We start from the raw sequence: 15,629 nt of genomic DNA on the forward strand, positions 1-15,629 counted from the left end.
TTTTCTGTGATTGTTAATTTGGGGTTTTCATCAACTGTACGCCATGATCATCACAATTATAACAAATAAAGGCTTGACATATCTCGCTTTGCATGTCATGAGTCTATCTCATATATTAGTTTCACCTTTTAAGTTGAATTACTGAAATAAATGAACTTTCCCACGATATTCTAATTTTTCGAGTTTCACCTGTATTACCTTCTGCCAAAATATGTTCAATATAGGACATTGTACAAACGTATGTTTAGGGCAGCATTATCTCTGTTCCATCTCCAGCAGCTAATGCCTTAGATAGTCCTTTCATAAACAAGCGAACTAGAGTCCAGTAAGTTCTAAAGCTTATTTTTTGTTGTATAAGTCTTAATCTAAGATCCAGAGACACCCTTGTTATAGAACTTAACAGAGTTCCCCATAGTTTGGTTGAAATCAAGATCTCCAATACTTTCTTCTGTCAGCTACATACCTTGTGTAATCCCGAGAGCTGCTGGTGACGAATAAGTGCCTCCTTGCTGGGAAACTGCCTCCGACAAAGCAAGCAAGCCAGCTTGTGCCAATCTGTCAGTTTCTCTTCCCGGTCAGCAGCCTTCTCCTGCTCCTCCTCACTGTCACTCTCCCCACTGTAAGCAGCCACTAATCCTCGTGGGGGACTCTGCCAAGTTAAGCAAGGTCACAAGATGGAATATATCTCGGCTGGAATCAGATTCAGAAGGACCCCACAGGTCACTTACCTTTGTCTCCTTTCCCTCACCCCCGAATCAGCCTACTCTACCCAGACCACCATGGGCTCACAGCGGAGAGTCGGTGCACCGTACAGCTCGACTGCCTTGGAGGAAGCCCCCACTTCAGAGGGCTTTCTGTGGAAGACTTCCCCATGTTCATATTGTGCACCTCACCTATTCCCTCACCATTAGAAGGAGACAAGAGCAAAGTCCCTGCACCAGCACCCATTATTCTATAAGACCCAGAAGACCTGAACTGGGGATTAAGTGGAAAGGGAAAGGCTTACCAGTCTATCATCACCAGCCAGCTTGGACAGGTCCATGCCACTGTGCTGCCTCTCAGCCAAAGCCCCCTGAGGATACCCAGAAAAGGAAAAGGAAAAAAAGAAGCGTTAACTCTAACAGAAGTTCTCACATTCTTTCCCCAAATGAACAGCACGCTTTCTTTCTGCTCACTCATCCAGCCAGCTCCTGGGAAGAGATCAAACACAGGTGGTTCTCCTTACAGGGCCACTTGGCCTTAATTTAGGCCAACACTCTAATTAGCATAGGCAAGACAGAAGCTTGCTTTCTTGAAAGAGACCCATCTTGCCCTTTGAAAATCACGGCTTCACGGATGTGCTCACTGCTGAAACAATACTCTTGACAAGAACTTCTCACATTAGCAGGAGAGAAAGACTAGCACTTGACACTGTTCGGTCTCACAGACAAGAGATCTGAGCAGAGCAAGAGAAGGTGGGAGATGTAGGACTCTGTCTTAGCAGCATCTAGGCCACAACTGCACTGCAGACACACTGAAACAGATGATGCCACAAGGCTGAACAACCTGCCCTCACACCCTCAGGTCATTCAGTTTTGTTTAGGCTTCAGGAATTAGCTGCAGTAGGTAATTTAGTACTAATCTGCTCCTGGTAATGGATGAGGAGACCCAAGATGTTACCTTTTTCTCGAGGATAGCATAGCCAGCATCAGCTGTGGCCGACTCCCGCCTCTCATCCTCTCGTATAGAGGAAACTGGCTGGAAGCTGTTCTTGAAGTTCTCCTTCTGCTTGTTGAGGCTACGGGCCCAGCGCTCCATATCTTTTGCAATCTGCAGAAGATAACACAAAAGTGGGGAATAATCCAGGAGAGGGGGTGGGGGAGGAGGAACAAAGGAGTTCTTAGTCCAGGCTGAAAATAGGTGTTTCTCAAAAACAACAACTGACTGGAACTGTGCAACAGGGCTGAAAAACAGCTATTTTTTCACTTAAAATGGCCCTGGAGGTTCCAAAATTAGCTATTCTCTTTCTCTTCCAGTCCCTACAAGAAGGAATGCTCCTCCAGCAACTACTTCCAGTTATTCTCCAGCAATACAACCCCATGCCATCCAACTGTTTTTCAACACCTTCACCAGAATACCCGAATAAGGCCTTCCCTATGCAGGCATTCTCCCTTTGGCCACTCCAGAGAAAGGAGGCTAAGCTTACTGAGAGGCTGAGGCAGCACTGTAACTACATGATCCAAGACCTAGAGCCCTGGAAGCAGACCAAAGGGCTTTTCAAGTTATGGGCAAGTAGGGGGCAGGCAACAGTTTAAGATAAGGAGCAGCAGGTACAGAAAGGGGATGTGGTTCTCACCTGCTGAGCTGTTTTTGTTTTATGTTTCTCCTTCTTCTCTTTACCCTCCTTGCCACTGCCACCCCCTGGTCCACTGCCATCCTTGTGGCTGTCAGAGGCTTGGTCTGAGGCTGGGACGTAAGTACGTCTCTCACCTTCCCAATACAGGTACTGCTGCGTCTGGGCATTGTAGTAGTACTGGAAAGAGACAATCACACATGAGTCTGTGCTGCATCTTGTGCCAAGACAGTGTACCATATCAAGTTGGGAGCACAGTCATCTCATGGTGGAGAAGCAGGTATTTCAGCATCTACCTTTCAGCTATCACTTCTCAGCTCTTGGCCATGCCCAGAAAGGAGCAAAGTGGGCCCAAAGAGAGGTTCAACTCACCTGGGAATTAGGGTCATAGTAAAGGCCAGTCAGGGGGTCATAATAGTAGCCAGAACTTTCATCATATTGATAGGTGGATACATCTGGGACAGCTGGAATTGTGCACAGAAAAACAGGAAATGAACTAAATAACAGCACATCAAACCAGAAGAGCACCTGATCTTGGCCCTGTTCCCTTCCTCCTGAACTAGGAATAAAAGGCTCCCAGACCCCAGCTAGTCACATCAATCCCCAGTCACTCCCAGACCCCTCACACTGGCCACATCCTCCCTTCCCACCCTCTGTTCCCTACAGAATCCAGCACTCACGGTACTGAGTGTAAGGCTCTTGCCCTACAGGGCTGGTAACAGGCAAACTGGAAGTGCTGGTGGAGATGCCTGCGTTGGGGGGCTGAGCAGTACTAGGCATGTCAGGCTTCAGTACAGCTGGTGAGACGATAGTATATGACTGAGACTGTGAGAGAGAACACAAAAAGGCAGGTTGGGAGGTACAGAGCATTGCAACACTCTCTCTCTCTCTCTCACACACACACGAGCACACACACACAAAGTTCTGTTCCAACTGTACCGGAGCAGCAGCAGCAGCATTTCCCTGGGCAGAACTTGACCCTTCAGTGCTGCCAGTTGGCTGGTATGTGACTGGCACAGCTGAGGTCTGGCTGGTACGGGGGAAAGTGGGTAGGACAGGCACAGGGTCTATGCCTGGCACACCAGGCTCCAGTGATGCCTCCACTACTTCGTGAGAGAAGAGGAGACAAGAAGGCAGAGAGAGCACAGTCAGTCAGGAGGCAGAAAAAGACTTCAGGTAAGGTGGAAAGAGGAGACCAGGCCTCTTACCTGCCACTGAACTTTCACTGTGGATCTTGTCAGCCTTCCCCACAGCTGATGTCCCAGATGTGCCGCTCTGCAGCTGGGACCCTTTCAAATATGCTTGTGTGTACATTGTGGCTTCCAAACCCTGAGACCCATAGGCTTCATCCTGCTGGTAATAGCCATAATCAACCGTCTGCTCATCTTGAGCTGCCCAGGTTGCCTCACCACCCTGTGATGCCTATTGGAAAAATCAAACAGGAAACTGGTCAAAGAATTGGTTATAAAAAGAGATGCAAGGGTATGTACTTTGGCCTATCAGGAAAAGGTTTCACTAAAATGTCCATGCAAAGATTCTTTCCCCACCTAGAACAATTCCTTTTAGAGGGCTTTTCTATGCTTAATGTATTTAATTACACATTTTTAGCATATTCCAAAAAATATTTCTGCATATATTAGCTACAACATACTCCTCTAACTATACTTTCTGGGGGCAGCAGAACTGCTAGGAGAGAAAAAATGTGTTCAGAGTCAAGTAGAGATGTAGTCATTTTAACTCCCATTGTGGTGCTGGTTTAGGCGGAAAGATATAAACCTTCTCTATCCAGTGGAGCACCACAATGGGGATGCAAATCAGCCCCACGTCAGATGACTGATCGGAATGGCAGAGTCAGCTGGGTGCACATGTCTGTATCCTCCGTGTGTGCGCGCACTTATGTGTGTGAAGCATGCAGCTCCCAGCAGGTTGGTCTATGACTAACATTTCCCCACTCCTATACTAAGTCAATATGGGCCAATAGCTAATGAGGATAAGCCAAAGACATTCCTGCTACCGAGAGCAGTTCTCGGGAGCCATTATCACTCTCCTTGTCCCATTGTTCCTTGTTCACTACGTTACCTGCGAGATGGCCCACTGAGCAGCTGCAATGGCAGTGCTGGCTACAGAAGCAGCACTGATGCGGTTTCCATCTGATGAACTCATGTCCCTGCAGAGAGACACAGGAGTCATTAGGGATGTCTGCAGCAGAAACTGCAGCAGGCCCAGCTCTGGACACTCCTATACTCACCGCTTGGAACCTTTGGCAAATTCCACATTAATCGTCTTGCCATCAATGTTCAGTGGTGGATGCAGGGCCTGAAGGATCTGCAGCAGCTGAGCTGCCTCCTGGGAGAGAGCACAGGGAGAGAAATTAAACTACCAAAGCTCTTCAGCTGGACCATAAAGAAGGCTGATCGCTGAAGAATTGATGCTTTTGAATTATGGTGCTGGAGGAGACTCTTGAGAGTCCCATGGACTGCAAGAAGATCAAACCTATCCATTCTGAAGGAAATCAGCCCTGAGTGCTCATTGGAAGGACAGATCGTGAAGCTGAGGCTCCAATACTTTGGCCACCTCATGAGAAGAGAAGACTCCCTGGAAAAGACCCTGATGTTGGGAAAGATGGAGGGCACAAGGAGAAGGGGACGACAGAGGACAAGATGGTGGGACAGTGTTCTCGAAGCTACAAACGTGAGTCTGACCAAACTGCGGGAGGCAGTGGAAGACAGGAGTGCCTGGCGTGCTCTGGTCCATGGGGTCACGAAGAATCGGACACGACTAAATGACTAAACAACAACAAATCTCTTTCCTCTACAGCCCCCCATTCCCACTGCCTTTTTCTAAGACAGGACTGGAACTACAACATGCTGTTTGTGGCACTCACCACAATGGTAGAGAGCTGAATGAACGCAAAACCACGGTTGAGTTGTGTCTGCTTATCTTTGATAACACGGACGTTTGAGGAGGAGAGAACAGCATATGGTGCCAAGGCACTTAAAATGGAGTCCATTGTGCTATGAGGATTCAGGTTTCGCAAGATGATTGCTGTGAAGAGTAACACATGGTATGGTAATCAGAACCCTGGCCTCTTTCAACCACCTCAGAGCTCTCCTTCAACAGGATTTAAGAAATTTCACAGCTGAGAATGGATTATGGATTAACAAAGCTTGTACAAGTTCCCTAGAATTTTGCCTTCAATTTTTTGGAAGGAAAGATCAAGCTTCTGGCCCTCATTGTTGCAGAAAAAAACGAAACAAAAATGTATCAGCACTTTCTGCTTCTGAGAGAATAGATGCACATTAAGAAAAAGAGCACAGAACACTGAGCACACTTTCAGACGGAGGTTGGATGGCCGTCTGCCAGGGATTCTTTAAACTGTGATTTCTGCATTGCAGGGCATTGGACTAAAGACCCTTGAGATCCCTTCCAATTATCATCATCAACATCATTATCATCATTATTATTCTCCTGCCATATGGGCAGCACATATAAAAACATTAAAAACTTCCCTGAGCAGGTCTGCCTTCAGATGTCTTCTAAAAGTTGTGTAGTTATCTCCTTGACATCTGACGGGAGGGCATTCCACAGGGTGGGCGCCACTACTGAGAAGGCCTCTGGCTGGTTCCCTGTAACTTTGCTTCTTGCAGTGAGGGAACCACCAGAAGACCCTCAGAGGAGGACCTCAGTGTCCCAGCTGAGGGATGGGGGTGGAGACGCTCCTTCAGGTCTACAGGGCCAACACTGTTCAGGGCTTTAAAGGTCAGCACCAACACTTTGAATTGTGCTTGGAAATATACTGGGGGCCAGTGGAGATCCTTTAGGACTGGTGCTATATGGTCCCAGCAGTCACCAGTCTAGCTGCCGCATTCTGAATTAGTTGTAGTTTCCAAGTCATTTTCAAAGGTAGCCCTACGTAGAGCACACTGCAGTAAGCGAGAGATAACCAGAGCATGTACCACTTTGGCGAGACAAGGCAGAGGCAGGGAGGGTCTCACCCGGCGTACCAGATGGAGCTGGTAGACAGCTGCCCTGGACACAGAATTGACCTGCACCTCCATCGACAGCTGTGAGTCCAAAATGACTCCCAGGCTGTGCACCTGGTCCTTCAGGGGCAAGGTTACCCCATTCAGGACCAGGGAGTCCCACCCACCCACCTGCTCCCCGTACCCCCAGGAACAGTACTTCTGCCTTGTCAGGATTCAACTTCAACTCATGAGCTGCCATCCATCCTCCAACTGCCTCCAGACACTTCCAACTCTACAGTTCTAGGATTCTATAGGCATGTTTGTGAAGGATAAGGCATATATGCTGTAGTCACTGACTGGCTGCTCCACCACTGCCACCATCTCTCTTCTCTGCTTCCTGCTGGGGTACGAAGTGCCCTACCACCAGTAACCTGATGCAGAAGGAATTTCAGCTATTTCCATTTCATACACTAAGGAAGCAATGAAAGAAAACACTTTGCTGTATGACATCTTATTTTCCTGCACACTCACCTTCCCATTGCTATTGAGGCCACTACCTCCTAGTGTTGCTGCAGAAAAGAATGCCCTCTCAGATCTAACTAACTGTCGGGTGCATCATTCCTGGGGAGGACGCAGCAGCAATGAAGCAGCCAGGCAATAGCTGCAACCTATATCACTGCCAGATTCACCGTTATGCTCTAGCCACTCATATTGTGTTAGAGACAGAGCTCAAAGCAGATTTCACAGTGGTGTGAGCCTCTTTTTAATGCATGCCTGTCTTATTCCATAGAGGTAAGAAGGAGTCATCACTCAGCACAGCTCTCAGTCTACATTTTCCTCATTTATAGCGTTACAGCCGTTCTCTCTGCAGTTTTGAAATCTATGACAAAAATAATTAATTACAGATCCTGCCACAACTGACTCTTAACACATAATCTACTCGCTGGATAGCTCAGTTGGTTACAGTGTGGTGCTGATATTGCCAAGGCTGCAGGTTTGATCCCTGTATGGGACAATTGCATATTCCTGCATTGCATGTGGTTGGACTAGATGATCCTCAGGGTACCTTCCAATTCTATGATTCTACAGTAGTACCTCAGGTTAAGAACTTAACTCGTTCTGGAGGTCCATTCTTAACCTGAAACTGTTCTTAACCTGAGATACCACTTTAGCTAATGGGGCCTCCTGTTGCCGCCGCGACATGATTTCTGTTCTCATCCTGAAGCAAAGTTCTTAACCCGAGGTACTATTTCTGGGATAGCAGAGTCTGTAACCTGAAGCATCTGTAACCCAAGGTACCACTGTGCTCTGATAGCGGAACTTGGGGTTTTTTTGGTGGTCAATATATTTAGCACAACATTCCAAAACTTGTAACATTACAATCAAATGTACCAGGCTTTATCTCCCCGCAGCAGCACCCTCATGGCTATGAATCTCACAGGCTCTCAGACTCTTTAAACCAATCAAATTCCATTCTAGGGCTAAATCAGAGACCTGCCATCACTGCCATGATCCGTTGCCCTGTAAGTAACACAGGAATTGGAGCTCGCTGAGGTGGTCAGGGATGCCTAACAGGGTGATCTCAGCAACATCATGATACTAAAGTTTGTCACTTTCACTGGGAACAAGCCATAAAACTGAACAGGTTTAGGTCCGATTGCAGCCACGTAACTGAAGCTCTTATATCACTCTCCAATTCCATACTCACTGTCATTAGCATTCTCCGCGCAAGGTTCAGACATTTGTGCCACAGGCTGAGTGGACAGGGCTGCTGACACTTGGTATGGCTGTGGGAGGGGCAGAAGGCCTTGGCTGAGTTCTCTTCCTGACAGAGCCACCAGCTGGTCCAAGCGACTACCCGGTGGCAGCTTCTGCTCAGCTTCTGTTGAGGGATGGTCATAAAGAAAAAGAAGAAGAAATAATAATATCAACGGGGAGGTCACTATGCTACAGGCTACACTATGCTACTGAGCTATATATCATCAGAATGCTAAACTTTTATCTACTCACTACATGTGGACATGGCCTTCTTCACTTGAACTAACACTTTGAAAAGTGTTGTATGTTTGTTGTAACTTGGACTATATTCCCGCTGATGTGAAATGGCACAGTAACTGTAGCACTTGGAACTACTGTGATTATCAGACCAGAGCAGGGCTGCCATACGTCCAGAATTTCCCAGACAAATCTGGAATACTGCAGTCGGAAGCAGCGTCTAGGCAGAAATCGCTAAAATGTCCAGGAAAATCTACATGTATGGCAACACATGTTGGCAGTGTAGTTGGCAATTTTAACTGTTTGAAAAACGGCAACCCTAGTCCAGAGGTTATTTACTTCTTTAGTTAATTGGTTTTTATGTAGTGAGAGGTTTTGCTCTTTTTTGGAGAGTATGTACCCATATCAAATGTATCTTCCATGTGATTGGTACTTATATCTTTGTAATTTGAAAATAGAAATCATTGTAAAAAAAACAACAACCACCCCATTAAACTTTACCAGATCTGGGAACGCCACACTTGAAGCACTTCTCTCTGCGCTTGAAATTCTGCACTCCACACTGTTGAGAGAACAGACACATCCTGTCTTTATTTAACTTCCAGAAATGGGAAAAGGCTGACCCTACAAAGTCTTGCTACCTCCTGCAAAACATCTAACACTTGCCATAAAGCTGGTTTGGTTGCTGCATGCCTTCTCTGCTTTTCTGGCCCTCAGATTTGTGAAGAAAAAAATCAAAAACAAAAAACCCTGATAAATGCTTGGCATAATCTCAGAAACTAGGTCCTTTCTCATGTCTGCTGTGCCTTGATCTCTGGCCCCAGTAAGCTGTTCTTTGTTCATTGTGCCTTGTTTTCTTTCCAGTCCCAGCAATCATTGTAAAAAGCATTTTAAAACCTCTACTTGAAAGCAAAACTATTCAAAATAAGCAAAAATACTTAGGGCAGGATTGAATTAACTTGAACATACAGAATGAGGTCCACTCAACAGGACTTTCCCCACATTTCCTACCCCCATGGCCCCTAAATCTGCTCTGGATGGTTGAGATAACCCCCAGAGCAGGGGGCAGGCAGGAGGAGGACAGAAAGTCCCATTGAGCACATGGACCTCATTCCCTGCACAGATACCCTATCATGTTGATTTTCATTTCCAATTGACTCTGATAAAGGAAACTGGGTCTCCTGGATGCTGAGTTTGGATTTCCATATTGCACTGTTCCTTTGAAGCAGCCGTGTCTGGAAGAAGCTAACCATTACTGTTGCACAGTAGAACCCCATCCCCAACCCCCACCCCAAAAAATTCCTCCAGCCTTCTCTCCACCCTTCACCTTGCTCACACAACACCCTCACACCCCATCTGACTCCTCTGACACCCTCAAACTGACCACAAAGCAGTTACCTTACTGCATAGCCAGTCCTCATTGATCTTGGGCTTGGGATCACTGTAGTGCATGGAGACCTTCTGGCCAAGGATTGTGAGGGAGTGCTGCAGGGAGAGAAATGCTGCAATGAGACTCAAACGCAGAAGTGGTGAGCAGGTGCCCATCACTGCCACAGCAGAAAGAAGGAGAGGTTCAAACCCTTCAGCTGAATGGATGAGGGTGAGGGAGGGAAGGCAGCACAGGCCGAGAGAGGTTTGGAACTTGGCTACTTGGCTAGCACACACCTAACCTGGCCGACAGAGGCACCTGTCTCTACCCAAGGCACCGGGACGTCCGGCTACTGTGATGGAGGGAGAGTGTGTCAGAGAGAGACAGAAAGAAAGATGGAGAGGAGGAGAAACAGACAGAGAAAATGCAGCCATGCTCCGAGACACCGCCATACAATAACCTCTATGCCACTAGAATGATCTGTCTTGAGCTTCCGTCCTGAAAGCTAGCAGCATGCATTTCCATCCTCTCCTCCCAACCCAAAGCCATTGTGCCCCCACAGTGGGCATCTTCCCCTAACTAGGGATCACTCCCTCATTCAGCACAGATCTCTGCTGTGCTTATGTCAGCTCCCATTTATGGGCATGCTTGGAGGAACACCCAATGTTCTGGTTGCAACTCTGTCCAAGAGGTAAAAACTTTGGGAGACCAAAACTAAGGTTTTAAGCTACATACACATCCCCAGAGGTTCAGTACTCATCTTCCTACCCTACTTTGCTCATGCACACAACTAAACTGCTTCCAACTCATCATATCTTTCTAAAGTGGCCTCTGAAAAGTACTGTTATCCTCAATTGGTGATTCTCAACACCTTGTGAGGGCATCAAATGATTACCAGGACTCATAATTTATAAGAACTAGAGAGCTAAGCCACACCAATTTCTAAAAGCATTTGCTAGGAGCTTTTAACTCAAGGTCCCATAGGCTAGAATCTTCTTCTGACAAATGCTACCTCTGACCTGCTGCAATCTTACAAAGTAACATATTACTACTTTCACACGCTTGTAGAAACTGTGCTGGAAATAATCCCTTGCCCACATCTTCCTGTTAGGCCAGTTTTTGCACTATCCCCTCCTGCATCTGGAGCAAAGTGCATCATCTCAGCCATGCCAAGGCTACCTGTGTCAGCTCCCACTGGGGACGCGCACACACGGCCCGGCTACACTGCCAACACAAGAGAACAGAAGGAAGAGGAGGAGGAGGAGTCGATGGCAGAGGCAATTGCCATGACTGCATAAACAAGCATGTTTGGAAAACCCAAACATATTGGGCTAGGGGTGCATTTTCACCAACCTTATGGCTGCTTGGAAACAGGACCATAGTTTGAAACTCTGGTCAAAACAGACAGTTTGGGGTCTAAAAGCTTGGTTTGTGGCCCTTCACACCTTTATTGTGATCCTACAGTGCTGGATAGAAACAAGGGGTCTCGCACAGATGGGCTGTCAAGACAGAGACTGCTGTGAGGAAGGAGATAAGGCCTCCCAGGAAAGCTTCCTATCTTGAACCCTGACTGCACTGGGAGAGAACGCACACGCAGCATCAGCAGCATCTCTGACAGATACCCATTGAGACTGGAGCCTGTATCACACTCAGGATCATGCATATATCCAGAGCAGAAAGAGCACACAGGAGTCCTAACTCCCCAAACCCTTTCCTTACTACCAGGAACTCCTCCAGCCCCCACTACCGTGGATCATAGCCTAGATCCTTAGTTCCCCTGCTCAACTTGCTAGACCACCTTCTCCCCAATGTGGAAATTAAATCCAGAGGCTAACCCACTCCCTGGGTTGTTAATACCACTCAGAAGTCCTGACTTTTTGTGTCCCTATTGTAAGACACCAGAACCCTACTTCTTGGGACTTGGGTGGTCCCAAAAAGTCAAATTCTCTGTTTGATTCCTGAGACTAGAGATATCTGATTCAGACCTAACTCCTCTTCCCCATTCCCTTCAGTAATTTCCTATGGGGAAAGCGGCTGGGGCTTTTCATATGAACCAGGTGTTTGGATTGGTCATTAACAGTAGCAGTACTTGTGGGTTTCAAGTGCAGCAAAGCAACCTGATTGGCTTCCATCCATCGTGTAGCGTCCTGCAAGTGATTAAACTCGACGAAGGCGAAGCCCCGGCTCTGACCTGGAGGACAGCATTCAGATACAGACGCAGTGTGTTAGTCAACAGATCCAGCCAACATCACGCATCCCTGTCGCTGTACCAATTGGGGCAAGGGCAGGATGCGGGGGAGAAACAGGGAAGAGTGGAAAGGCACAGAAAGGGCACCCTAGGTGTAAAGTGGGATGGTGCAGACTCAGATGCTGACCACAAAAAGGGAGTTGCTTGCTCTTCTGATCATCCTAAGCAAGGAATGTTTCTGATGTACAATTGCCACTCACCTCTACTCAAACCTCCAAGTATTTCTCCCCTTCCCTCACCCCAAGCTGGGAACAGATCTGTGAAGTCACAACTTTCAGTCCTGTGCCTTTATCAGCCAACTCATAATACCTCCAAATGGCGAAAAGTTTAACAGAGAGTGATGGCTCCAAGCAGATCTATTCCTACTGCTTCCACTAACGCTATCGTTTTCCATTAGCCATCTACCACTTTTTCCTTAAGTGTACGCCACAGTTGTGGCAAAGCATCTGTGCAGGAGGTTCCTTCTTAATACCACACTAGGGCACTTGTGCTATCATTCGGAAAGGTGAAGTGCCTGCTTATTTTGGAAGGAGCACCAAAAAACACCCACCACAGAGGGCACTAGCACAAGGGACCCAGCAGCAATGGCATCTTCAAGATACACACAGCTGTGATCTGTTGGACTTGAACTTAGAAGATTTGGGTTCAAATCCCAGTTCTGCCTCAAGACTCACTGAATGACTTTGGGCCAGACATTTAGCCTCATTTCCCCATTTAGACAACAGAAATAATAGAGATCTCTTAGAGCTGTTGTGAAGAAGAATGAGCTACATAAACACCAGTAACAACATGTGCCTATATTGGAAGAAGGTTCATACAAACCCAGAAAAGATGTGCTGAATCCAACCAACTAATATGGCAGTGATTAACCTCTTCCCCACTTTTCCCCTTAGCAATACCGTAACTAAGCACAATGTTGGAAGTCTATGAACAGGTTTCCTATTCTAATATGACAGATGGTTTTTCAAAAGAATTGAACCAATATACACAAGAGCAAGCTGCTGTGGACAGCTCTCAAGAGGTTACAACTCTCCAGGGAATTTTATTCTCAAGGTTTGCAGACTCTGCCCTTGTAAAAATGGGTTTTCCCATTTATGTAATGTGTTGCAATGTGTCTTTGCTTCTCTCAGCCTTTGGCTGCCCATGGAAGCAGGGTGCCTTTCTGTACCCTCCATCTTGTAGTACCAACCAGCCCTTTTCAGGCCTGGTATAACAGAGGGCAGATACAGAGGACTATAGTCACATACACACCTTGCTTTTAAAAAGAAAAAGGTACACAACCATGACTCATAGGCTGCAAGTGTGTGTGATATGCAGGGAGTAACCCTGGAAAGAAGGAGCAAACTTACCTGTTTGGTTATAACTTTACTCAAAAAACAGTCCTAAGATGCAGACCTGACACAGTCTGACCATTTCTCTTGGAACAGACTTAAGGGATCTCATGCTTTCCTTTTACTTTCCAATGCCACCCCAATTGGTTGGTAACTACTTTCCTTAATGGAGGCCTGCATAACTTAGGATCCACTGAAACTGACCACAATACTTGATTGGTGAGTTGAAAATCCTCCCTCCATGCCTGCCCATGATAATAAGAAAAAATTCAAACAGATTTAATATGTCCCTGGTAAGCCATATATGGTTAAAGGGCTGCATTCAACTTGATCGGTTAAAAGTTGTATAGCCTGCCTTCATATCTGTTTCCTCAGTGCCACTATTAAAAAGAGCTCAACTTAGGCTGCAAAGATCCAAGACGAATCACTGCAAACCTCATATCTGATCAAATGAGGCCAAATAGAAGACACCATACATATCCAAAAGGATTGTCTTCAACCTTCATCCATTTGTTGGTTTTTGTCTCCTACCACAGAGAAAGAGGCCAAGCAAGAAAGGCAGAAAAAAACCCAAAGAAGAACTTCCTATGGAAATAAATGCTGAATTGCTAGATCTGAGGATGCTCACAATTATATAGTATGCAACAAACCTTGGAAAAGAACAGGAACCAAGAATAGGCCTCAATGTTCTGCAATCACACAGCAGAGGAACTACAGAGTTCCAAGTTTACAGAACTACAATAGCACACAAGGAGCTATTAATGATCCATTGGTGACATCTAAAAGCCTGGTTGGTTCTAAATACTAGGGGAATGTACATAGCACAGACCAAAACTAATGCCACAGGGCAAACCAGCTATACATAGATACATATCTGGAAGACTGCACTCTAATTTGGAGTGTGTCACATGGTAGGTGAAACACTATGGCAATACCAAGAGAAGGGAAAAGATAGAACTATGAACGGGAGCTCACCTGAAGCTTTATTCCGCATCAGCCGCACCTCTCGGGGCTGGAATCCATGTGCCTGCAACTGGGCTCGGATCTGCAGAAAAGCATAAAAGGAGTGATCAATGCCAACATCAGGAAGCATTGAAGAGGTAAGAGTTAGAGAAATAAGGAAGCAACAGCAACAAATTACTGCAAGGAAGCAGTGCCTCCCAGCCCAACTGCCTAACGTACATCATTCTCAGTGGCAGACTGAGGCAGCATCCTCAGCATAATGATGCTGCTAGCCTTCTGTTCTTCTTCCTCTTGCTCAGTGCGGTAGTCCTGGTCCCGGTAGTCACCATCTGCAGGAAATCCCAACTGCTCACTGGGGCTGTCCCGCTTTCTACGTTGTGTCTCTGATCCAGAGGAGGCCTCATAGGAATCCTGGGTTAGGATTGTTGTACAGAAAAGAAGAGAAAAGCTCAGAATGGATGGGGCTTAACGGAGTAGTGCCCAGCTTTGCAGGACAAGGCCTAACAATTCCCTACTAAATGTCCGGCAGTCACAGCACCATCACCACTTTCACTCCTCTGCCTTTGGTGGTGCCATAGGAAAAGCAATCTTCCAAAGCATACAGCATTTTTCTAGCAACTGGGACTGTTTCACAAGTCCAGTTCCATTACCTGTTCCAGCACTTCCCTCCATGATTCCTTCACACAACTAGTAGCATATTGTCCCACATGACCACCTATTTCGTTGTGACAGCTACAGTGGTACCTCAGGTTAAGTACTTAATTCATTCCGGAGGTCCGTACTTAACCTGAAACTGTTCTTAACCTGAAGCACCACTTTAGCTAATGGGGCCTCCTGCTGCCGCCGCGCCGCCAGAGCACAATTTCTGTTCTCATCCTGAAGCAAAGTTCTTAACCTGAAGCACTATTTCTGGGTTAGCGGAGTCTGTAACCTGAAGCGTATGTAACCTGAAGCATATGTAACATGAGGTACCACTGTACTTAACTTGTTACAGTCTCCCCACAACAGCAGTTCTGCAAAAATACACCCAGAAGCATAACTGTTGGGTGCTAGATCCCACTCCTACTGCCAGCTGCTTATAAAAATCAGCTGTGAAATCCTCCCATCTGATGGTTTCCTCTGGAGAGGCAGCTCTTCAGAGAGCCATGCAGGCCACTGCATTCTACCTCCCAAGAGGTAGGCGTCTCCAACAGCTCCGCACCACAACTTACCTCCACACTGTGCTCCTCAGAAGAATCATCATAGTCATTGGTAGGCTCCTGGCTGTTGAAATCTCTCATATAGGATCTATAATCCATGTCTCTGTAGTCATGGTCTCTCTGGTTCCGGCCTTCTAACCTCTCATCCAGGGTCTGCTCAACAGCACCATACCGACCAGTCCGATCTCCACGACCACCTCTAGAAGGTATAAAATGAAGGAAATCTG

At 46.7% G+C, this 15,629-nt stretch overlaps 1 protein-coding gene across 4 annotated transcripts in view; it reads right to left on the bottom strand.

Moving 5' to 3' along the window:
• Nucleotides 1-15,629, bottom strand: part of RBM10 (RNA binding motif protein 10) — a 47,738-nt gene that overhangs the window by 6,606 nt on the left and 25,503 nt on the right. For 2 of the 4 annotated variants that reach the window (XM_080988451.1, XM_080988450.1), the window contains exons 3-20: nt 15,415-15,601; nt 14,423-14,614; nt 14,216-14,285; nt 11,779-11,852; nt 9,691-9,777; nt 8,794-8,854; nt 8,006-8,179; nt 5,217-5,377; nt 4,581-4,678; nt 4,412-4,499; nt 3,541-3,754; nt 3,272-3,435; nt 3,013-3,157; nt 2,705-2,796; nt 2,336-2,512; nt 1,660-1,809; nt 1,007-1,072; nt 464-649 (exon numbers count right to left, since the gene is read on the bottom strand). In XM_080988451.1, coding sequence (XP_080844577.1) covers nt 464-649; nt 1,007-1,072; nt 1,660-1,809; nt 2,336-2,512; nt 2,705-2,796; nt 3,013-3,157; nt 3,272-3,435; nt 3,541-3,754; nt 4,412-4,499; nt 4,581-4,678; nt 5,217-5,377; nt 8,006-8,179; nt 8,794-8,854; nt 9,691-9,777; nt 11,779-11,852; nt 14,216-14,285; nt 14,423-14,614; nt 15,415-15,601 — 2,386 coding nt within the window. Of the gene's footprint in view, nt 1-463; nt 650-1,006; nt 1,073-1,659; nt 1,810-2,335; nt 2,513-2,704; nt 2,797-3,012; nt 3,158-3,271; nt 3,439-3,540; nt 3,755-4,411; nt 4,500-4,580; nt 4,679-5,216; nt 5,378-8,005; nt 8,180-8,793; nt 8,855-9,690; nt 9,778-11,778; nt 11,853-14,215; nt 14,286-14,422; nt 14,615-15,414; nt 15,602-15,629 lie in introns of all 4 variants that reach the window. The other 2 variants (XM_080988449.1, XM_080988448.1) reach the window with 1 other exon arrangement.

Source organism: Podarcis pityusensis (genome assembly GCF_964106645.2).
Source record: "Podarcis pityusensis genome assembly, chromosome: 17".
NCBI classification, from domain to species: domain Eukaryota; kingdom Metazoa; phylum Chordata; class Lepidosauria; order Squamata; family Lacertidae; genus Podarcis; species Podarcis pityusensis.